The sequence below is a fragment of the Dermochelys coriacea genome, chromosome 25, assembly GCF_009764565.3.
Source record: "Dermochelys coriacea isolate rDerCor1 chromosome 25, rDerCor1.pri.v4, whole genome shotgun sequence".
In the NCBI taxonomy this organism is placed as follows: Eukaryota; Metazoa; Chordata; order Testudines; family Dermochelyidae; genus Dermochelys; species Dermochelys coriacea.
Genome location: NC_050092.1, coordinates 14,271,423 through 14,295,988, shown reverse-complemented (window position 1 = coordinate 14,295,988; position 24,566 = coordinate 14,271,423). Strand labels below are relative to the sequence as shown.

General features: G+C 39.1%; 1 protein-coding gene across 6 annotated transcripts in view; it reads right to left on the bottom strand.

The window, feature by feature from the left end:
• Positions 1-773: 773 nt before the first annotated feature.
• The window catches only part of LOC119848248 (semaphorin-4E-like), a 28,378-nt gene continuing 4,585 nt past the window's right edge, over positions 774-24,566 (bottom strand). Inside the window, exons 1-14 of one of the 6 annotated variants that reach the window (XM_043502790.1) lie at positions 19,720-21,153; positions 18,775-18,920; positions 16,934-16,997; positions 16,252-16,350; positions 15,146-15,245; positions 13,675-13,785; positions 12,008-12,159; positions 11,488-11,663; positions 5,569-5,725; positions 4,957-5,179; positions 3,632-3,747; positions 2,982-3,148; positions 2,740-2,792; positions 774-1,708 (exon numbers count right to left, since the gene is read on the bottom strand). In XM_043502790.1, coding sequence (XP_043358725.1) covers positions 924-1,708; positions 2,740-2,792; positions 2,982-3,148; positions 3,632-3,747; positions 4,957-5,179; positions 5,569-5,725; positions 11,488-11,663; positions 12,008-12,159; positions 13,675-13,785; positions 15,146-15,245; positions 16,252-16,254 — 2,043 coding nt within the window. In that variant the 5' untranslated portion in view covers positions 16,255-16,350; positions 16,934-16,997; positions 18,775-18,920; positions 19,720-21,153 and the 3' untranslated portion in view covers positions 774-923. Of the gene's footprint in view, positions 1,709-2,739; positions 2,793-2,981; positions 3,149-3,631; positions 3,748-4,956; positions 5,180-5,568; positions 5,726-11,487; positions 11,664-12,007; positions 12,160-13,674; positions 13,786-15,145; positions 15,246-16,251; positions 16,351-16,933; positions 16,998-18,774; positions 18,921-19,719; positions 21,154-24,566 lie in introns of those variants that run through there. The other 5 variants (XM_038383808.2, XM_043502789.1, XM_043502788.1 and 2 more) reach the window with 5 other exon arrangements.

The following is a 24,566-nucleotide window of genomic DNA, read 5'->3' as shown; positions in this document are numbered from 1 at the left end:
GGGAGAGGAGAGAAGGAAGCAGTGGAATCCACTCATTCTCTGCATGCCTCTGGCACTAGACATGGAGAGAGGCAGAACAGCTCTTTGTTTGGGGATTTTAATACTGGAGAACTTAGGCTACTCTCCAAAAAAGGAGATGGAGACTGTTTTAGGTGAATATATACGGTATTCAAAGATATTTAACAAACAGGGTTATGGTACCTGGATTTTGGCCATGCTCTGAGGTAATACATTTACATCAGCTATGCAGTACATGAACTGGGGCATGAGGCTGTTTGGGACAGGGAGAGATATCTTGTAAAGAAGGTCATTAAAATACATTAGGAACTTAAGTTAATGTGTGTACAATGCCTTGAAGATTTAAAGACCTAAGAAGAGAGAGATGGAGGCTTCGTGGTCAATGGTGTGAGCACAGGATTAGCTAGGAATTTCTAATCTCTAATCCACAGATCTGACACTGATTCCATCTGTGGCCATGAGCATGTCCTTTAATCTCATTTGTACAATGGGGATAATACCTACTTCACAGGGACATTGGAAGACTTAATAAGGTGGTATTTGTAGAGTAAATAGACACCCTCTGAAAGTGAAAAGCACTATTTAAGTGCTAAAGATTATTAACAGCTCCGATGAAGTGAGCTGTAGTTTACGAAAGCTTATGCTCAAATAAATTTGTTAGTCTCTAAGGTGCCTGAAGTCCTTCTTTTCTTTTTGAAGTTTTAATGTCTATAATGGTGCAGCAACACACAGTGTTACAGAAAAGGAGCTCAATACCAACTTTTAACAAATGTTTATTCTTGCAACACGTTAAAAAAATACCAAAAACTGATGTAACACTCTTTTTGAAAAGCAGCAACTGGAAATGAATTTATGTTTAGACTGCTTGGCTCACTAGATTTGGGCTTGTGATTCCTATTAAAACTTTACATTCCACATTCCTCAATAGGAAACACTGTCTCATTCTCAACCAAACGGCTTTGTGAGCTGCAAGTCCCAGATCTCTTTGTGAGACTTGTGTCGTGTTGTACATTAGCGCTGCATTCCTCTTCTGAGGGAGAGCTCACAAGCGGTACTGATTGATTAACAGTGGAGGTGTTCGTTCCCATGGCTGAACTTTTCCTCACCGCGCCCGACCCCTCTGTAGCCAATGTTGGACCTGGAAAACAATCTGCATTTGCTGTTTTTGAGCTTCTTTCTCTGCTCTTCCAAGGCACAGACAGATGGCCTTTGCAAAAGTTCCAAACCAGCAAGGAAGAAAAAAGAAGTGCAAATCCAGCTCCCAAGAGTTTTAAAATAAGCTTCTCTTTTTGGTCTTCCAGGGATTTTTGTTTTGCTGGGTCAGTCAGCAAGGAAGATGATACCAAAGATTTAACCTTCAGAGTTGTGTCTGCATTTGGTTGATTTGTGGTGTAATTCTTAGTAATAATGAAAACACTGTCCTGTTGGGTATACAGAACGTAGCTAGCTACAGTAACAAGGAATTCTTTCCCATTAGCTCTCTCTACAGAATGGCAGTCATAAAATCCAGCATCAGCCACTGTCACATTAAATATGACTATTCCTCCATCATAAAGCAGGTATTTAGAATCTTGTGCCTGAAGACTGCTCCCATTGAACTTCCACACCATCCTAGCCAGGTTGGACATGGGCGCACATTTAAGATGAACGCTGTTGCCAATGACAAAGGGACAGTTTTTGACATTATTTCCTGAAATTGTGAAGGGTGGTTTAATTAAAAACAATGAAGCCTTAGTTTAACCTGCCTGGCCACATATACGTTCAAAGAAACATCACGATTAATTAAGGAACATGACACAAAGGACAGTGAGTGTTTTAAGGTGCGTGAATAAACTAGAGAAATCGACAGATTTAACTGTCTCCTCCCATCTGCTAAAAGGGCATGATAGCACAGATTGATTCTAGCTGGCCTTATTCCCAGTGATATCTAACAGTCTGAATATGGGCTGGAATTCAGGAACTTGAGTTTAAATTCTCACTTTGCCACAGACTAACACAGTATGTAGCTTTGAGTAAACCTCTTCACCTTTCTGTGCCTCAATTTCTACACCCAATTTGCACACTTGCTATTCTATCCTCACAGAGCAGTTGTGAGGATTAGATATTGTTTGGACACGGCTTTGAGGATACAAATGCTTTTGACTTTACCATATTACACTCATGACCTATAATCTGCAATAGCTGCCTCTTAGTTTTCAGTGCAGTTTAAGATTAAAGTCCCTAATCCTGCAAACATTTAAAAATTAAGAACTTAAAAAAAATTAATCACAAATTCATATTTTAAAATGTCTCTCTCTGAACCAGCAGGTTTTTTTTTTAAATAGTTGACTATTTGAGTTGTATTTCTGCAGAGCAATACCAAGTGTCAGTCACAGTGACAAAGTTAACAGGACTTCTTATGTCCCACGTGACTTCTGTAGTATGGGAAGAAACATACCAACAGCCTCAAAAGTCATGGCTCACATTTTCTACTTCTTATGAGATTAGTGGTTTCAGCCTGAACTAGAATATCCTGACCCCAAGTTCAAAACCGTTAAGAACAAGCCAAATCAGCTCAGTGTTTTCTTGTCAAAAATCAATATAGTTTTTACCCATTGTATTTTAATTTAGCTAAAATATCAGACATTTCAATGACCACAGATATATGACCCACATGATAGAATTATTTTAATTTTGTACTATATTTCAACAATATTTTGTTAAAGATAAATGTTCACATACCTACTTTAGGACATTTGGAAGCATCACCATTTTTAACACTCTGAATTAAATCCCTGGAGGAAGAGAGAGATGAACAAAAGAAATACACCATGAAGGCATGCAAAAAATGTTCAGACTTTTAGGACATTAGCTGTAGAATGCATACTGGTTTTGTTACATTTTACTGACTTGTAGAAATGAATTTAAAAAGCAAGATGAATGTCATCTCAGGTATGGACCTCAAGCAACATCTTTTTACTTACTTCAAGTCTCCTGTGTGATTAGCCACGAGAACACACTTCTCAAAAGACTTAGACCATGCACAGTAAGGATCCCTTGCCAAAACACAATCCAAGCAGTGTTTATATCGGCTGCATACTGAAACAGGGAGTTGTACCACTTGGGATGGAGACCCGACATACAGCAGGCCCTAGAAATGCAGTATTGAGCTGTTATTTTATAGCACTGTGAGAGTTTTTAAACTTTATGGCATGTGGACAGCAACTTCTGTGATCTGACAATAAATCAACTATATACTTTGAAATAATAGATTACTAATGAAAGAGCATGTGAATATACACAGTGCTTTGCAGAACATAAGAAAAGACAAGATTCCTGGCCTGAAGAGATTACATTCTTTATGAAAACTTTGGGAATTGCTTTTGACTAAAAGTGATATAAATTGCCAAATGTGCGTTTGAAAGTTTGTTTCAATTATATTAAAATGCAAAAGAAATCTACTTCCACAGACAAAAATCTCACATATGCTTTTATTATTAATCAGTGTGATGCTAGAGAAGGGTATGTAGTATATACATAACATTGAAAAGCCAGATGTACAGTGTAAAAAGAGGAAGGCCTGAAGCATATCATTATACCAATCCCTTTGCATATGCAGAAACAGAGGATCTACCTTTTTGGAAGACAGTTTGAGAGATTGTACAGGCTCTGGGGATTGAAACAGCTCTATCTCTTCCATAATGAACATCTCCCCATCACAGTTGAGAGCTTTATGCAAATATCCATTATCTGCATAAAATGAAATGTATTTTTAAAGAGAAACATGTTCAAACATAGCATAACAGCATTTTCACTTCAGTTTTAAAATTCATCAGCCTTTTCTAGAGATTTAGAAAACAAATCTTGAGGACAGGAAATTTCCTAAATGTTCAACAGCAATATTTTCCCCATTTGCTTTCTGGTAAGTAAGAAGTAATGATTTTTTAAGCAACGGAGCAGTCCCTGATTTTGGAAGACTTCCCCACATTGAGGCTCTTCCGATATGGAAGATTTCCAAACAGATCCTCAAGGTCCAACAAAACAAACACACACTTTACCTAGGAACTGGGCTGGAAATTCCAAACTGGAAAGTCAGCTTCTGCACCCCAAGCACTTATACAAAAATCTTAACCTTTCCTTCAAGGTATTCATGGCTTTTGGTAATAGCCTTGACCAGAAGTCCCTTCACCCTATGAGAGATTCACCCATGTGCAGAGAGCTAGCAAGATCTGTGTACCACTTGTGTCTTAGGTAAGGCCCATTTTGCTCGGGAAAGCCAGCAGGGGACATTTCCATTACAAATTTTTTGAAACTACTTGGTATATTTTTAAGTGCTACTTTATTCTATATTACAATTGAAAAGTGTTTAAGTAGAAAATAGCTATCATTGCAGACTTCCTGACCAAAACAAAACAAACAGTGAGCCTACAAAGAAAATTATTATTCTGAATAAAGCTAATGACAAGATAGGTTATGAACTATATCTACACAAGCTTTAAAAAGGAAAGAAACAGACAATAAAACACCATTCATTGAACATTACACGAAGGCCTGGTCTACACTCAAAATTTACATTTATCTAACTGCAAACACAATGGCTTCAATTCAACAAAGCTCCACTCAAATCCCACTGATTCAAGCATTAAGAGTTTTGCAGAAAGAGGGCCCATAGGATTAAATTTATCCTCATACAATACATAGTATCTTACACTAGGGAAATAAAGCAGTTCAGCTAGAAACATAACTTGGAGGAAAAAGGAAACTGCAGGTCTATTATATAAAACCCCCTGCCTGGTTGCTGTCTGATACATTATAAAGTGGTAAATTAAGACAAAGGATTTTTGGTGCATTATTAGGAGTCGGTAGATCCTTTTACTTTTTGAAGGCTCAGAAAAAAATTCGAAAAAACAAATGCCTCCGTAATAAATCTTTCCCCCACTCTAAAATAAAACCACTTACCTGTTCCTATAAACAGAACATCATATGTTTTTTTATCTAGGCCACTGATTCTGTCTACTACAATCCTGGTATAATTTGAACCTCTTTTCAGTAGCACTGGCCTATCACCAATTGGATTAACAGCATTATCCATTAAAGGGTGGTCTCTAACAAACTGCAGAATTTTATCAGGCAAATCAAGAGAAGTGTTGTATCCAATACTCCGGGCAAAATTATCAATGCACTAGAAACAATGTACAACAAACATGATTACAACCATTTTTATATTCCACCAATTTACAGACAACTGTTACTGTGTACTAAACTTTTAGCTATTTCTACCCAACTTCCACAATGGGAATCCATCATTCACTATGAATGGAATTCACCTGGGTGCTGAAGACCTGTATAAGAATAGTCGCACCACCTAAACCCTGTGGTGGAGTTGAGTAGGAGGAGTGCCTTCTCAGGGGGCCTCCACACACACACAGACCTGACCTGGGATGGGGGAAAGATGTCTCTGTGCTGGCCATAGAACTGCATCTACACTGGCAAAATTTGGACTAGTAATTCTCTAGCAGAAAAGAAAATAAAGAGAACGTTTTCTTTAGAAGAGAATAAATGAATATTTACAGCACCGGGACGTGGGAGTGGCACTTCTCCCCTGAACACCATCCATTTAACATGGGAATGTTCCACAGTCACAGGCCCTTTATAGTTTCCTTTGGTGAAGACTTCTTGGACAGTTTTCATACTGAATGCACAAACTGCAGAAATATCCAACCTTCCCCTTGAAGGTGAAAAAGAAGAAAGAGAAAATGTGAGTGAGTTATTTTGCCCCTACAGAAGGGAAGGCTGTAAAAACAACTTGCTTTTCATAGTGCATGTTGCTATTTGCTCTTTAGGGTTAGTGAATATATATCCATAAATACACATCTAAGAAGTGTCAATCACTGTTCTTGTGATTTACTGAGAAAGGCTTAGGAAAAACAAAAAGAAAAGGAGGACTTGTGGCACCTTAGAGACTAACAAATTTATTTGAGCATAAGCTTTCGTGAGCTATAGCTCACTTCATCGCATGCATTTGGTGGAAAAAACAGAGGGGAGATTGATATACACACACAGAGAACATGAAACAATGGGTTTATCATACACACCGTAAGGAGAGTGATCACTTAAGATGAGCCATCACCAGCAGCAGCGGGGGTGGGGGGAAAGGAGGAAAACCTTTCATGGTGACAAGCAAGGTAGGCTATTTCCAGCAGTTAACAAGAATATCTGAGGAACAGTGGGGGGTTGGGGGGGGGAAGAAATAACATGGGGAAATAGTTTTACTTTGTGTAATGACTCATCCATTCCCAGTCTCTATTCAAGCCTAAGTTAATTGTATCCAGTTTGCAAATTAATTCCAATTCAGCAGTCTCTCGTTGGAGTCTGTTTCTGAAGCTTTTTTGTTGAAGGATAGCCACTCTTAGGCCTGTAATCGAGTGACCAGAGAGATTGAAGTGTTCTCCGACTGGTTTTTGAATGTTATAATTCTTGACGTCTAATTTGTGTCCATTCATTCTTTTACGTAGAGACTGTCCAGTTTGGCCAATGTACATGGCAGAGGGGCATTGCTGGCACATGATGGCATATATCACATTGGAATAGGTCGGAGTATGAACAAGAGGCTACTAGGCAGCTCTCCAACACCACTTTACAAGCCATTACCCTCTGATCCCACTGAGAGTTACCAAAAGAAACTACAGCATTTGCTCAAGAAACTCCCTGAAAAAGCACAAGAACAAATCCGCACAGACACACCCCTAGAACCCCGACCTGGGGTATTCTATCTGCTACCCAAGATCCATAAACCTGGAAATCCTGGACGCCCCATCATCTCAGGTATTGGCACCCTGACAGCAGGATTGTCTGGCTATGTAGACTCCCTCCTCAGGCCCTACGTTACCAGCACTCCCAGCTATCTTCGAGACACCACTGACTTCCTGAGGAAACTACAATCCATCGGTGATCTTCCTAAAAACACCATCCTGGCCACTCTGGATGTAGAAGCCTCTACACCAACATTCCACACAAAGATGGACTACAAGCCGTCAGGAACAGTATCCCTGATAATGTCACGGCTAACCTGGTGGCTGAACTTTGTGACTTTGTCCTCACCCATAACTATTTCACATTTGGGGACAATGTATACTTTCAAATCAGCGGCACTGCGATGGGTACCCGCATGGCCCCACAGTATGCCAACATTTTTATGGCTGACTTAGAACAACGCTTCCTCAGCTCTCGTCCCCTAATGCCCCTACTCTACTTGCGCTACATTGATGATATCTTCATCACCTGGACCCATGGAAAAGAAGCCCTTGAGGAATTCCACCATGATTTCAACAATTTCCATCCCACCATCAACCTCAGCCTGGACCAGTCCACACAAGAGATCCAGTTCCTGGACACTACGGTGCTAATAAGCGATGGTCACCACCCTATATCGGAAACCTACTGACCGCTATTCCTACCTACATACCTCTAGCTTTCATCCAGATCATACCACACGATCCATTGTCCTCAGCCAAGCTCTACGATATAACTGCATTTGCTCCAACCCCTCAGACAGAGACAAACACCTACATCATAGGGCCTAATCACATCAGCCACACTATCAGAGGCTCGTTCACCTGCGCATCTACCAATGTGATATATGCCATCATGTGCCAGCAATGCCCCTCTGCCATGTACATTGGTCGAACTGGACTTTCTCTACGTAAAAGAATGAATGGACACAAATCAGACGTCAAGAATTATAACATTCAAAAACCAGTCGGAGAACACTTCAATCTCTCTGGTCACTCGATTACAGGCCTAAGAGTGGCTATCCTTCAACAAAAAAGCTTCAAAAACAGACTCCAATGAGAGACTGCTGAATTGGAATTAATTTGCAAACTGGATACAATTAACTTAGGCTTGAATAGAGACTGGGAATGGATGAGTCATTACACAAAGTAAAACTATTTCCCCATGTTATTTCTCCCCCCCCACCCCCTACTGTTCCTCAGATATTCTTGTTAACTGCTGGAAATAGCCCACCTTGCTTGTCACCATGAAAGGTTTTCCTCCTTTCCCCCTCCCCGCTGCTGGTGATGGCTCATCTTAAGTGATCACTCTCCTTACAGTGTGTATGATAAACCCATTGTTTCATGTTCTCTGTGTGTGTATATCAATCTCCCCTCTGTTTTTTCCACCAAATGCATGCGATGAAGTGAGCTGTAGCTCACAAAAGCTTATGCTCTAATAAATTTGTTAGTCTCTAAGGTGCCACAAGTACTCCTTTTCTTTTTGCGAATACAGACTAACACGGCTGCTACTCTGAAACCTTAGGAAAAACAGACACTGTGTAAAGGATTTTATTAAAAATATGTATTTTGTTAAAAATCAAGTAATATTCTCCAAATAAATAAAAACAGCCTCGGAGATGTACATCTTAAGACTAGTTCTTTACACTTCAAAGATAAATTAGGTGACAGCAAGCAGACAGGTCTAAGCATCGTGGTTAGTCAGCTTCTCACTGTCTGCTCTCTACTTTTTATATACAATTCTCTCCTTCCCAAACCCCATTATTTCATCCTGTTAGAAAGTACGTCTTTCCCCTTTGCATCTAGTCTTAAGTCTGAAATTAAGTCTGAAAGGTTAAATGGATTACGAGTGAATTGGGGGCTCTGGGTCAGGTTCTTACCTCAGTAACACTGGTGTAAATCCAGAGAGACTCCAGTTACTTGAGTTACTCTGGATTTACACAGATGTAACTGAAAGCAGAATGTGGCCCCCTCTCTAACCCATGCAGAAAATGCTCATAGCTATACTAACCCTTGAGAAAACAGACTATATAAATAGAGAGAGAGTTTTCAGCATCATGGACTTCAAATGAGAAATGACTGTTTCCACAATCAGAATATGAAATTTAAGATGAGCCCTTGCAGAATCCCACTTATGCACATTATGGGCCAAAATCTGTGGTGATGTGAATGGTGGTGTAAATTATACAGTAGGCATAAAATGATACAGCGGCAAAGTAATGCAACTTCCATTGATCTGGATATCAATCTCGGGGTTTTGATGCCTTTACAAACCACCAAAGCTACCTTTTCATGATTACTTTGCCAGTGGTACCCTTTGACATGCATAGTTCTGCTGCTGGTACATTTTGTCTGTGCCTCTTTATTAATTAATTATATTATATTATAGACTATAGACACACACACACACACACACACACACAGAGTAAGATCAAATTCATCAGCAGTAAAAACATAGCTTGGAGTCCTGTTTTTATTTTCAGAAAGTACTAGATTAGACAAGTGGGCTTTGACAGATGCTGCATTTGGAAGAAGGGTACTTCAACTTGCAGTGGTTTCCTCTCATGAGGGTACTGCTTATCCTGCATCTTGGAAAGCCAGCTGTTTCATTTGGTAGATGAAACAACAAAGGAAGAAGTCAGGGTTTTGGTCTACCTAAGTGATAAGCAATGTCAATATAAGTTTAGTTAGTTTTAATTTTTCCACCAGCCTGACGGAGAATGCATAACTCAAGTGTCTGGACTGGCAAAGCTCTTGGCTAGTCTTCAACTAAAAGCTTTAGCCCAGAGATTGAAAACATCTAGCTTCAGCAAATGGCAGTGTTGGCTCAGTCAGATCAAACTAAACAAGTCTGTTCCATTTAAATATGTGCAATAAATGATCAATTCTTACTCTGAGTCCCTGACAAATGGCTGCAATCAGGCCATTAACACTGAAGTGAGAGCTCACTTCTGAATTCTGAGATTAATCTGCATTCATTAGAGACAAGTTACCATTGGAGGGAAGGCAGTGAACATATAGACCCTGGAATGGCTACTTCACCAGCTGGAAGTGATAGATATAAACCTAGGATATAAATAACTAGGACAGGCTAAATAGCTACATGATGAGTTTCATTATAAAAGGATTACATTATTTGTAATTATTTACTTTAGTATTACAGTACTGTCTACTCTAGAAGGCTCAACCAAGATCAGGGTCGCACTGTGCTATGCACTGTACAAACACACAGTGAAAGACAACGCCTACCCCAAAGAGTTTACAGTCTATATGAAGGGTTCACAAATTCACATAAATTTGGTTGTAACGAGAGACAAAAAGTTCAGAAACTCTACAACACAGGATGGATTTGAATTCATTGTTGATTCTGATGATAATAGTAACCTTCAGGTACTTTCATAATCCGTTTATTATTATATTAATTATTATAATATAATTTCCTCATATAATAAAAACAAAAAGAGAACAGAATGAAGAGAGAAGATTATATCTTCAGTGAAATCAATTTCCAAATGCTGTTTGACTTGATAGGGGATGGAGGAGAAAAACATAAACAAACAGTTTTAGCTTTTATGATGCAAATAACTAAACAATGCACCTCAAAGCCACAGGAAAAAATGTTATTTACCTTTACAGTAACTGGAGTTCTTTGAGATGTGTTGTCCATGTACATTCCACTCTCGGTGTGCACATGCCCCATGTGCTCAAGATCGGAGCCTTTTGGCCACAAGTGTCTGTTGGAGCCATACATGGGGAAGACATAAAGAGTGGAACGGACCCAACTGCCATTAATTGCCATCGCCATAGCAGAATCCAGGTGTTATAGCACTCCCTAATAGCGGGGAAGGAGAGCAGATTGTAGAGTATATATGGGGACACCACATCTTTAAAAACTCCAGTTACTGTAAAGGTAAGTAACTTTTCTATCTTCTCTGAGTGCTTGTCCATATATATTCCACTCTTGGTGGATCTGAAACAGTGACCTGATATAAAGAGGCAGATGCTTGAAGTCTACTTGGACAAAGATTGAAGTACAGCTCTACCAAAAGAAGCATCAGATCTTGATGCTTCCTCTACGTTGGAATTGCTGCTTTTCATGAGAGGCAATACTTAAAATCGAATGACTCAGAATGGGACATCTCCAAGCCACAGTACCAAGAAGATGAGGAAATGAAACAGCAAATAAGGCAGATAAAAACTCCCTAAACTACCCAAAGTTTTCCAACAGGCAACTATATAGACAATTAAGTAAAGATTAGAAAAAAGCGATGCATCAAGACATGGACACTCGGGAGCTCTCTCTCCCCACCATGGGTAATGAGAAGGAACTGAATGGTGGTTGGCCTGCTCTGACCTTTATGCTCTCACTATGTGAGCATGAAGACATGCATAGCCCATGCACAACTCCAACAGACACTGCTAGCCAAAAGATACTGACCTGGAGTGCATGGGGGCGCACAAGCACTAAGAGTGGAATATATATAGATAAGCACTCCAAGAAGAACTTTCTTATAGAATGAACCACAATAGAAAAGCTTTGCTTGGGGGCTGAATCTAATGCAGCAGCAATTCATGTACCAGAAAGCTTTTACATTTAGGTTTACAAAATATCTGAAAACAATTCAGATACACAAACCCAACCTCTGCTTTGAAAAACTACTTCAAAACGTTAGTAATAGATGCATTTTTTGTATCTTACCATTGTTGAGTAAAAATCCCATAAAACATGCTTTCCTGCCAGTCTGCTCTCTTAAGTAAAAAGACATCCTGAACAATATTAAACTGGAAATTTGATTCTGGAACGGAACAGATAAGTCTGGATTTTAAAAATGATGTCCATCTTTTTTGCAATATGCGTTTTCCACCAAGATCACCCTGTATGAAGGGAAAGTGTCATCACTTTAGAGTTTATAAAGCAGGCTGATTTCTCTCACATAAACAGATTTGGTAGCACTGTCACACAAGGGCTTGTTCTGACTTCCTACGCAAATCTGAATTTTCAAAGCCAAAAGATTTGAATGTTATAGGGAGGTTTGAACAGGGGGTTATGAAGAGTCTGGAAGGAGGAAGAAGTAAGTTCAATTTTAGAAGCCTGGCAGTAGAATTTTAATTGGTACGATAGACAATGCAGATGGAACCATGTTTGCTCATTCTGCCATGAAGCTTTATCTAAACTACTTACATACTTTAAACAAAATTACTATACTACAAATACTAACTTTGCAGACACGAGCAATTCTTGACACCAGGAGTTTGTCATAGAATTCAAATTCAACAGCTGTTTCAGTGAAGAACACATAAATTTTATCATCATCTCCATCTGGATTAGATTCACTTTCCTGCACTATATCCATATAGACAAAGCTGGGCTCTGGAATATATAAACACACGTAATGCAACAGTTTTTTTCTAATGTAGAGAACAAAAGGCAATGAAATACCATACATATCAAAAGTTATTTTTTTAAAAAAACTGTAGTAAAATAATGTTTTCTTAGAACAGTGGGAAAGGAAAGGACTGGAAAGAGCTTATGAGTTAGTACAAAATTTTTAAAAAAGGATCTATGAAAGGGTTAAAAATATGTTTACATAAGTGAAAATAGACTACTAATTGCCTCTTCACCATAGTCCTTAATTATAAGCTCACTTTTATCTTTAGTCCTCAATTTAGGAGCTTGCTTTTTCTGGACATAGGAAAATCAATAAATATTAATTTCAGACAGATAGTTAGAAGTACACTGATGCCTACATAAACCTTTTGCAGGAGATGAAATTTATTACCACCAACGCTAAATGAGAAAATTTCATAAAGTAAAGATTTATGGATAAGTTTAATGCTCATCTATCTCCCTTCCAATTTTATGCAGAATAAGATTTGTATGGAGAGAGGAACCATTTTATAGACAATAAAGGGGCCTAAAGAAGTAAAAAAGCAACACTTCACAAAAGCGAGCATGCCTAGAATAGGTTTTGTGTTTACAGACCCTGCAATACAGACATGCAAGATGAAGTGAGTTAAAGATGGGAGTGACAGAATTAAGTCTGAAGAAACTATAAAATTCAAAGTCAACATCTGACTTTTTTAGCAATTTATTTGTCTTTAAGTTTAGGACCTGTATAAAAGTTGATATAATAAACTGTAGCAATTCCTACAAAGATGCCTTAAGATCCATGGTGTTTACTAATAACAGGACTAAAGAAATATTGAAATCCATTACTGATGCTTGTCTATTTGCATTTTGTTTGCCTCTCCTATATTAATTAGTGGAGTCTAGCATGCCATGGAAGGTGGTTAGAAAAAAAGCTGCACCAACCAGTTTTTGCTTGGCACACAGTGTGAAGCACTTGTTACTGTGTATAAGATATAAATTTTATTTGAAATACACACACACACAAACAATCTGTTTTGCTAAATCTACTGCTGCCTGTGCTTATCAAAGAGGGTTGTTAGTTACAATACTGACAGAATTGGGATGAGATCCTAAACCAGCCTCTGCTTTATTGTGATATTATTCAGTAACCAACAAATGTTACAGGTTAACGTATTAAAAAGTTTCATAATAAAATAAAATTCAACTGAATTTTATACCAGTATTGAGAAAGACTGAAAATAATTATGATCTAACATTTGGCTCCCATGCGTCCAGAGTCATAAACTATGTCATGTTTCAGCAGGCATCTTAAAAATGGCAGCTGCATTTAAAAACAAAGATTTAAATTACATGTCACTGTTTATATATGGCGAGGGGGAGTATCCCACATTAGACTTCCAGAACTCCGCACTGGGAAGAAATATCGGTGCAGTTCTTAATTTTGAGTTAAAAAAAAATCAAGCAAGATGGAATATTTGCCCTGCAGGGGCTAAAATACGTATAAAAACATCTTACCATTTAGCCAAGATGCTTTAAACTCTGTCCTTAGATGGTTTCTCAAACTGCGAAGTATAATAGGTTCAGTGCCCAAGAAGTTGTTTGAAGTGGCTGAATAAAATGCACTATCTGTGAAGCATTTAAAGAAATAAAAGTGCAAAAAATACTTTTTTTACAATGCAAAGGAATGGTCGTAAGTTATATGTATTTATCACATGCAAATATTTAAAGCAAAATTAACTTGAGGAGCAGGTATAGCTATGATTTTACCTGCTGAAAAGTCTAGGCTCCTGGTCTTGCAAAGTGCTGAGCACCCTCAGTTCCTACAGAATTGATTAGGAGTTGAGTCCACATAGCACCATGCAGAATTAGGTCCGTAAGAGCGTAAGATATTGGGGCAGAAAGGTATTTTGTTTTGTTGGCTTTGTAGACATTCGTCTAAAATGAATCAAGGCTCAACTAGCTGGAAGTTACATGTTGCTTGTAACTGAAAATCTCTAAATGTGAAACTTTTATACACTGATATTGTTCAGAGTATCTATAGGACCCTAGAGTGGACCTTAAGAAGAGTTAACAGGAAAATGTGAAGAACATTGCTGTGTGAGCTCTATATTTATCCTCATCACCATTTGGAATGAATCATAGTGAACTATGTACACCAGACATCAGTCCTGTTAGGCAGCTTGTTTTCTTAAGAAACAGCCAAATATCCCCAAAACCTATCAAGTATAAATCTGTTTTATCATTATTTGAAGGTCTCCTCTTTTTAAGCAACTTTATGTCAGTCCCTTGAGCAGTCTCTTAAAAACAGATTTCACTCTGAATTTGTGCACAGGTCCAAAATGGGTTGACATGGAGAGGATGCAACATGAATTTAAAGTTCCAGTAAGATCAAAGGATAAATATAAGAATACTTTAAGAACATGGTTTAATAGGCAAAGAACAAAACATACAATGAATATTTGAAAGTCAACAATTGCTAGGTGGACTCTCAGAGAAGTGACCCAGACGACCATTCTGGTAATCTCAAACGTTGCTAAGAGACATCGAATAAGGTTTCAAGGGTAGTTTTTGCACAAGGAAGAAAATCTTTTCCATGTGGCTTTCTGAAAGATTAACCAGTGCCTGCGTGACCTTCAAACATCTGAAATCTAAGAAATTCAAGAGTAAGCAGCTAGATTCAAGGATATCAGATATGGATGCAATAGTCATACTAAGAAAATCATTAGCAATTAATCTTTCTGAAAAAGTCCCTATCAATGAGCTAGCAGAGGCCAAAAAGGAGATACATATAGCAATGCACGAAAAACGGCTCCATTTAGTTTTTCATATAATAGTTTAATCTGTGTTCTTTTCCAACTTTTAAACAACAGATCAGAGGTTAACACTTCATGAACATGCACAGACATCAAATTAGGATCATAGTAGTTGACAATTGTGATTAGCTGTGAAAAATGATTTAGGCTTACACAGAATTCCCAAAACATACCAACTAACAGAGAAGCATACTTCAGAGTAGGTTCAAAAGGACATCTTCCTCTGCTTTCTTCAGCTTTCCCTTGCAGATGAATATCTGTACTGTTGATGACCTGTTGTAAACAATCATTCTATCAAGCTGAAAGCAAGACTCACATCTGATAAAATAAAATGATTAACAATTTATTTTAAAAGAGAATAATCATGGAGTGACTATGGAAATATGAGTATTTGTACAAATCGAAATGTATTCAGTCTATTGTTTCTGGGCTTCTTTGTTTTTAATTAACTACTATGAAAACTCCTCTTTCAATTAATTGGCCACTGTTGAAACACTCTGCCCAGAGTCGGAGTTTAAATCTGCTGAGATTATGTGGAGGGTAAGAAACCAAGTAAATACATTTTGGTTTGGAAAATGTATTTCTTTTTACAATGCATGCTCTTCTACTGGGAGTAACACTGCAAATTCTCTAAAATCTGGTACAAGTGCCACTTCAGCGAAGCTCTCAGACTTTATAAATTGCCTCTTTGTGAGAAAGTAACTTCAAATAAAAGCTAGGCTCTTATAAGTGCATTTGGGTGAAAATATAGCATTCATCTGATTTGCAGGCTACTGTCAGCATTTATTAATTATTATTTATATAGCCCGACTGGTGTTCCTGGCACTCAACTGAAATGTAATCCTGTTTTAACTTTTATTTTTAAACAAAATTTGTTCAAAGAAAAACAAGATTAGATGAACAAAGGAAAGAACTAAGAATAGTGAAATATACTTACAGTAAGTAAACACGAAAAGCATTCAGAAATATATGCACAGAGATAAGGCAACAAAATAAGAAACGACAATGACTGTTTCCAGAAATAAAGCTTTCTAGCAAAAGATGAAAAATACAGAAGTCGTAATGCAAGCACTTAATGCTGCTGCTAAATTTGTTTCATTATGACCAATCATACATTAAAAATAATTAATTTTTTAAATTAAAAATAATTACAATAAAATAATGAATACTAATTTTCCATAGGAACATTACTTGGAAAGGTGCGTAAAGATCTACCATACTATTCAAACAATTATATGCACATGCAGTAAGGGTGTATTTAAGTATATAAAATGCTTACCATGTAATCACAAGCTGGGTAAAATGCATTGGTTCCACAAACATATAAGTTAGTGTCATTTATCTTATGAAGGAGGAGGATATAGTTTCGGCAATCTACCTGAAACAGAAAAAATAATAGTAAATTTTCATACCACAGTGGCAAGTGTATGAAGGCTTCCAGGTGCCCTCACAAAAAGCAAACAAGACCTTAAAACACAGAGAATGTGTCCAAATACATTGAATTCAAGCTCAACAGATAAATTAAAGAGTAATACAAATTTTAATATTCAACAATTTTCAATATCAGATCTTAAAAGTATGTTTACAGAAATTTATAGAAATTACTAATCATGTATATAATTGTGCAAAGCCCAGACCCAGAAAAGCAAGTTAAGAGCATCCCAATTGATTTCATTGTCCCAATTGATTTCAGTGTTACTGTCCACACGTAAAAGTGCTTTCCAGGATCAGGGCTTAAATATGCATAGCACTATACAGATAGAAGGTATTGCCAAAGAGACAACAGTCTGAAAATAAATGCAAGACAGAGTGCATGCAGAGTGGGGTGTATCAGAAGTGCAGTCACTGTAAAAGAACAGAAGTTTCAGAACCAGACTCCTATATACTTGCTTATTGTTTTTAAAAAGCTATTCAATATGGTAACTTATTTAATAACTAAGTAGTGAAAACAAACACTTTACCTACTTTGTCCTTTCCTCTGCGAATGCATTCCAATTGTCTATCCCTTGTTGCAAACCAGTCCTCCTAGAACCCAAAACATATTCTGTATTTAGCACACTGTGATTTTTCGTCAAAAATTCTAAATGTAAAATCAAAACCAAAATAAATCTACATTTTGGTTTTGCTTTAAGGAGCAAATCCAGCTGCCACCTCCATGGAGGTTCCCCTAGCAGTGGGGCTGGTGTGGTGCCACTGAATGAGGAGATGGGGCTAGATTTAGGGGTTACCCCAGGGGTAAGTGCCCTCAGGAGAACACAGTAAACAGGGGCTTTCTGATTGGGCTGGGCAATGAGTTCCTGGATTTGTCCTTTACTGAAGGTCTTTGGGTTGTCACATGGGACACAAAATGCTAAAAGCACATTTTATAGATGAATTACATCCAATGACATCACTAGAATATTGCAGTGAATGTCATAAAGCGCAGGCCATTTACCCTACAGACTCTGCAACGTGCTCAGTCACACCCAAATCTTGTAAATTGCTGTGCTTGAGCAAATGCCTCACTTTCATTGGGGTTTTGCAGAGGCATGTAGAATTCACCCACGTGGAACAGTTTACAAGATGAGGGCCCCAGTTTGTACAGAAACCCCACAGAATATGCAACTTCCTCCTCAGAAGGCATGTCTTTCACATCGGATCTAAATTTATTTGACTCATAATATCTTGATGTTCTTTCACTTCTATTCTTGTAAATTATTTACATAAAAAAATGCCACATCACAAAACAGGTTTCATGAGAGAGGAACCTAAAACAATCATTAAACCCACTTCATTTGAAGTCAATGAGAGTTGTGGGTACACAGCACCTTAAAAGTTAAACTATTACTGTCTAAAGGCACAAATCAGTATGATACAGAGCTGTACAACAGAAAAAAATAATACAATGCTATCCAGCAGAGCTAACTCTGAGTGGCTGCAGACTTTATAGATTTGGACGCTTCATGGCACAGTTGTGTCTTCATTTTTAAAAACAGGAATTACAAAGAGATCAGCAGGCAATGACTGATGCATATTACCACCTTGAACAGAGGTATCTATTTGCCTTGGATTTATGAAAATATTTCAACAAAAATAATAATCGTATCATGTCATTTAGGTCATCGTTCCACATGAGGGCATAGGTGGATTGAGATGCAATCTACAGTCAGAGAGCTAAGAGATTTTAAGTGGTAATTACTGTGCTGCTAACAGCACCCCTGAGGTTTTATAACCCATAGCTTTATCACTAATTAAGATGACTTGGGTCCTGATCCTGCAAGGACAAGAGTAAATCAACTGAGTTTCTGACCAGTCTCATTTCCGACTAAACTAAGTGATGCTCAACACTTTGCAGCATCAAGAAGCTAAACATACAAAAAGGGCCTTACTTTTATTGTCATTACAACACGGACTCATATGCATTAAGCACATTGATCCCACTCCGGCAAACTCTTACTCAAGTGAATAATCCTAAACAGTCCTACTGCTTTCAACTCTCTACTTGCATAAGGGCCAGTCACAGGAGTAAGGATTTGGCCTTTGGTCTACATTTTCCCAGATCTGAAAGGTCCATTATCATCACCAAGCACTACACTGAATTTGTAACCTCATTAGTACAGTAACCAATATTCCTACCGGAAAAACTTCACAGAGAGTTGTAATTCCCCAGATCATAGGACTGAACATCTATCTCATACTAACAGTTGCAAGACATTGCTTTGTTGTCTTTAAAGATCTGAAAGTTAAATTATTTCAGAAAAAAATATAACCTTAAGCAAGACAGATTTTTTAAAAAGAAGGGATAAATAGTTGTTCAGCTTACACTGGCTATTTCTCTTGAGATGTCATTCAAGTCAAGTGCAAATATAGCATCTCTGGCTCCAACAAATAAGCTATCAGTTTCTTCACTCACCAAGAGTGTGGAAAAATTGGATAATCCTGGTTTCATAAAAGTTTTTATATTTCCATCTAAAAACATACAAGTTATAAAGTTATTTTAAAAATTATTTGCTGCTAAAATACCATTGCCATGAAACAAAAATATCAGTCTGAAAAAGGGATAGCAGTGGGACAAAGGCTTATATTTTATTCACATTTTCCAGGATCGTGTTTTAAATAATTTTCAGTTATATATGGATATTTTATTCCCACTGTTATATAGAAAAATAACCCACACAAAATAATTATTAACTGGACGCCAGTCTCCAGCCACTAGATTTAATGTTAGGGTAAATCACAGCAGAACATGCATACAAGAATCTGGGAGGAAGAGTGACCAATGGTGTTGGAAACTGTGTTGTCTTCAAAATATCACAAAGGGTTCTTTGCATGAAAAACAAAACTCTTCTACCTATTAGAGCTCACAAGTTAAGTAGATTTGGGATGCGTCAGTACTTGGATGGGGAAATGCTAAGGAATGACAAAAGATGTGTTGGTTATGCAGTTGATGGCATTCTTTTCTCTGAGCCTTTGCTGAAAATCAATGCCCCAACTTGGTGTTAGGTGACACTGTAATTGAAAGTACCATCTTTCAGATGACACATAAAGCTTAAAATGTGAAAACCTCTTGTGGGGATTAAAGATAGGATATCATAGCATTCAAGAGATTGGAGTTCATAATACTAGTATCCTGGTCAAAAGCTAATTGAAAATAAAGTAACCGTTGTTTCAGTCAGTCTAGCTGGCAATTCTTACACACCTACCACACAGAGGGAACCCTACTTCTCTGCAGCATGTATCTTTAACACAAAAGTTTTATCACACTTACTTTGGTATGTTACTGTTTTTCTGGGAATGCAGCTCAGGATAGAGGCTTCCATTTGTTGCATTAATCCATAAACAAGATAGAGACAGAGGACAGCAGTGGTGCCACTCATTTTCAGAAATCCAGTTAGCATATAATCTATCCAGTTTTAATTCCTTGAAATTTGAATATTTACAGTCAGCATTTTCTGCATGGTGCTTGAAAATATCTTGTTAGGAGGTCTCAGATGTAGATATCTATAGCTTTTAACATTGTATGAAGCTTGTGCAAATCAAAATAGCCCTTTAAATTGTTTTATTTGCAAATAAACTTTTCCACTAACATCCAATAGACATACCCTAAAATTAAAAGCAGTTTAAGGTCAATTCTACTGATTACCTTGATTGATTACCTTCAACTGATTAAGGAAAGATCAACTGATTACCTTAGCTTTCATAACAAAAATGTATTCTGCACTCTTAAAAGTCTTTTTTCGTTTGTATTTTATAGCTACCTCGTATATCAGTAGCCATTCCTACCTGACACTAGTCAACCTTTGTCTGTATGTATGAATGTTTTGATCAGATCTACTGCATCCTTCAATAAGTAGGCACAACAGAGCTAACCTAATAATGCTGTGTGCAGCTTTCATTAGATGATTTTTGCTTGTGTGTTTCTGCCTCGGCTGTGTTTCAGATCTTTGTTCCACAGTGGTAGACTATCTGAATCCATGGTCTCCTTTTGGGAGAGAAAGGATCTGAAATATGTTCTTTTTGCAGTTGTACCAAAGTGAAGGGAAAGGTGTGTGGGTAGGTGGGAGGCAGGGCCGGCATTAGATTGCTGGTGCCCAGGCCAGAAACAAAGGAGTCCAAGCCTGAGCCCCGCTGCCCAGGGCTCAAACCAAAGCCTGATCATCTAACTTAGTTTCACAGAGCCCTTAGTAGCATGGGGCCAGAGGCAATTTCCCCACTTTCTACCCCCTAACGCCATCCCTGGTAGGAGGGCATCACTGGACAGAGCTCAAAAGCCTATGTTGTGTGAAGCCCACAAGGTCTCAGTTACTCAGTAGAAGTTATGACAAATGATCCCAGCCTCCAGTTCCTTCTCCCACCCATTTACTCCTTCACCAGGCACCGCGCTGCCCCCGAAAAGGTCTCTGGGCTGTGGGAATGACACCTGCCTCGGGCTCGCCCCCAGGGTGGGGGCACCTCCAACACACTTTTCTCCTAGCAGGAGAAAGGAAGGCCAGCACCCGCTGGGGGGGCCTCAGCTCTGGCCTTGCCTTCCAGCAGCCAGGACACTGCCCGGTGTGCATGGGGGGCCTTCCCCATCGACCAGCTCCCCCAATCCAACCCCCTTCTACGGCTCCTGGGGGGGGCGGGGCTGGTAGATGGTCATGGCGCCTCAGTGACTAGCAAATACACAGCAAAGTTGGACCCAATGGAGCCTGCTAGGACCCCTCCCCAGGACCCCAATACCCCCCTCAATCCTCCCAGAACCTCCACACCCCACCCCACTCCTCCCTACAGGAAACCCCAGCACCCACCCATCGGCTCCTCTGCCCCAGGACCGCCCCCCAGCTCCCCTTCCAGCCCTCAGGGACCCCCCCCATCCAGCCCCAGCCCACTTCACCTCAGCGCTGGAGCCACACCTCGCCCCCCCCCACTGACGCATTACCCGCGAGGAGACGGTTGGCCCCACGCGCCCCAGATTCCCGCGCCGCCCTTCCCCCCACGCCACATCCCCGCTCGCAGCCCCCCCCGCTCGCCCTAGCCCCGCCCCCGCCCGCCTTGCAGCCCGCGGGGACCCAGCGAACCGGCGGCGGCGGCCGCTCCGGGCTCGCCCAGCGCGCCCCAGCCGGGGCGAGCTTCCCCGGGAACTGACTCGTTCGCCTCCGTCCAAAGCAAGATCGAGGCGCCCGCGGCAATATTTTCCCCCCAACACGTGCCGGGGGAGAAGACTGAAGGTTCCTGCGACCCTCCGCCTACCATTGTCCTTAAACCCTCGCAAACCCCAGCCGGGAGGGGTCGCTGGCGGTGTAGTACAGCTAAGAACTTGAATGAGTTTCAGCGCCCCAGCAAACGAACTGCCCAAGGGGCAAGGAGCTATGTTTCCAAAGATTAATTTGCAAAATTAACCCCAAGCAGCATCATAAATGAGGTTAACATTTCAGGTTTCAGAGCGGCAGCCGTGTTAGTCTGTATTCGCAAAAAGAACAGGAGGACTTGGGGCACCTTAGAGACCAACAAATTTATTAGAGCATAAGCTTTCGTGAGCTACAGCTAATGCATCCGATGAAGTGAGCTGTAGCTCACGAAAGCTTACGCTCTAATAAATTGGTTAGTCTCTAAGGTGCCACAAGTCCGCCTTTTCTTTCTGTTAACATTTCAGATTCACTTTTTGGGGGGAGGGGCGCTTGCTGGCTGCAACTCCCACATTTAGGGCACCTGCAGGTTTCAAAGGTGTTTCAGCTACAATTTTTGCTTTTAGTCAGCACTTTTAAATTGGTGACACTATCAAATTGATCAGTGCTAAAGCACTGTAGGGAGGGGAGGTAGGTAACATACTACACCCATTGTTTCATGTTCTCTGTGTATATAAATCTCCCCACTGTATTTTCCACTGAATGCATCCCATGAAGTGAGCTGTGGCTCACAAAAGCTTATGCTCAAATACATTTGTTAGTCTCTAAGGTGCCACAAGTCCTCCTTTTCTTTTTACATTTAACTAAGTGGAGCTTTGCTTAAGGGAGTGGGAATTTTTTTTCATAATTCTTTAAATACCCTTTTTTCCTCCTTCATGCCTGGTTGCTATACCCATTCTGTAGGAAAGAAAACTAGAAAAGCACAGGGGAATTATATCAAGAAACAAACAAAATGGGGACAGCAAATTAGACTGTCAACTGTTTTGTATAATCTTTTTTAGTACTCATGGAAAGCAACTAAAATACAAATGTGATGAAATAAACTTTTATCCACTCAAACTTCATCTCAGAAGAACCACTGGATGGAAAACCTACTTTAATAGCTGTTTGCAGTGTGGTTGTAGCTATGCTGGCCCCCAGCTATAAGAGAGATAAGGTAGATGAGGAAATATCTTTTATTTGGACCAACTTCTGAGAGAGACAAGCTTTTGAGCTACACAGCACTCCTCTTCCCCTGATAAATCCAAATACCTTCAAAGGTTCAATCAACTAAAAGGGTACATTTTCTCCCACTTGAAATATAATAGAGCAACTAAGGAGTCCCTCAGGAGAAACTAACACCATTGCATTTACGTGAGCTGTAGCGCACAAAAGCTTATGCCCAAATAAATTTGTTAGTCTCTAAGGTGCCACAAGTCCTCCTTTTCTTTTTGCGGATACAGACTAACATGGCTGCTACTCTGAAACCTATATTTACCAAAGTTTCCCTAAAAATGTGCTGTATTAGAACCCTAGGAAAGTCAATTACAGATAAGAGACCTATTAGTCATCCACTCCACTGACTTAATAATGCAGGATTTTTTCTCCCCTGCACTACATTTTCTAATGTTTTGGCTCTTCCAGTTAAGTGCTTTAGGAGATGGTATTTTCCCACTCACTTCTTGCAAGATATTATTCAAGTAAAGTAGATGAAGTGGAAAAAGTTTTCCCTAGTATTTAGCACATTTCCTTTTCAGTTTTATCCCATCTCAGGTTATACACCTGAAATAGTTTCTCTTCCTTAATATTTACACCATTCACATTTTTGTAGATTACAGAAATACATATAAATTGTTTGTGCATAGGTTATGCATTTAGATACTCCTGGTCAGCCAGACCTAATGTGTGGCAGAACAGGACAGAACACATCTGCAATTTGTATTTGATATGAGGGACGGAATTTGCATGTTTGAGTTGACCATGCACTTACCAGTAAGGAGGAAAAAGATATGTAAATAACCTAGCTTTTGTTCAGACTTAACACAACATCATAGCAGGTGGCTCCTGTTTTCCACTGATTATACTGTGATTTGACTACGTAGCCTTGATAAAAGTCAGGACATTTTTAACATAGATTATGTTCCTAATACTATATATTGAAAAATGATTTTATTTGCTGAAATAACAGGTCCTACAATTCCTTTAAATGGAGAATGCTAGATGATTCCAACTCTCTAAGATGTTTCCACCCTGAGCTTCTGTCTGCTTGCATATTTATACCTGCCTCTGGAAATTTCCACTACATGCATCCGACGAAGTGGGTATTCACCCATGAAAGCTTATGCTCCAATTCGTCGGTTAGTCTATAAGTTACCACAGGACTCTTTGCCACTTTTGTCTGAGCTGGTCTTTTTAAAACTAGGACATGTAGGCAAAGTGACAAAATGATTTGCATGCATCTTTTTATTCTTTTATTAATACTCAGCGAGATAGTAGCTGGATAATGCTTCCCTTAGCTATTAGCCCTTCAGAGTTAAGGCTTTCCTCATGCAGTAGTTCAAGGGCAAAACTGCAATCTTTTAAATACATTCTTCTGGCACAAAGCTAAACAGAACACACTAGATGTCAATGCTTTTTAAACAGCAATGACTTTACTGCCCAGAGCGAATGCAAACATTTTTCACACCTGCCCTCATTTAGCAGTTTACCCAAGCAAGTTTTACAAAAGCTATTTATTTCAAAAGTAATCTCTTTATGTTGTCCTTAAATGTATTCTCATTTAAAATTACTATTGCTTAACCCTGCAATCTGGCTGTGACTCACCAGCCACAGCCATGAGATATGGTGAATGAGGAGGATAGTACAGAATCTTCATGCATGCATTTTAAAATAATTTTCATCTTACATCTAAGAATGTATTTTTATGCATCAAAGTTTATTATATTTAGAAAGGGTCCAGACTTATTTT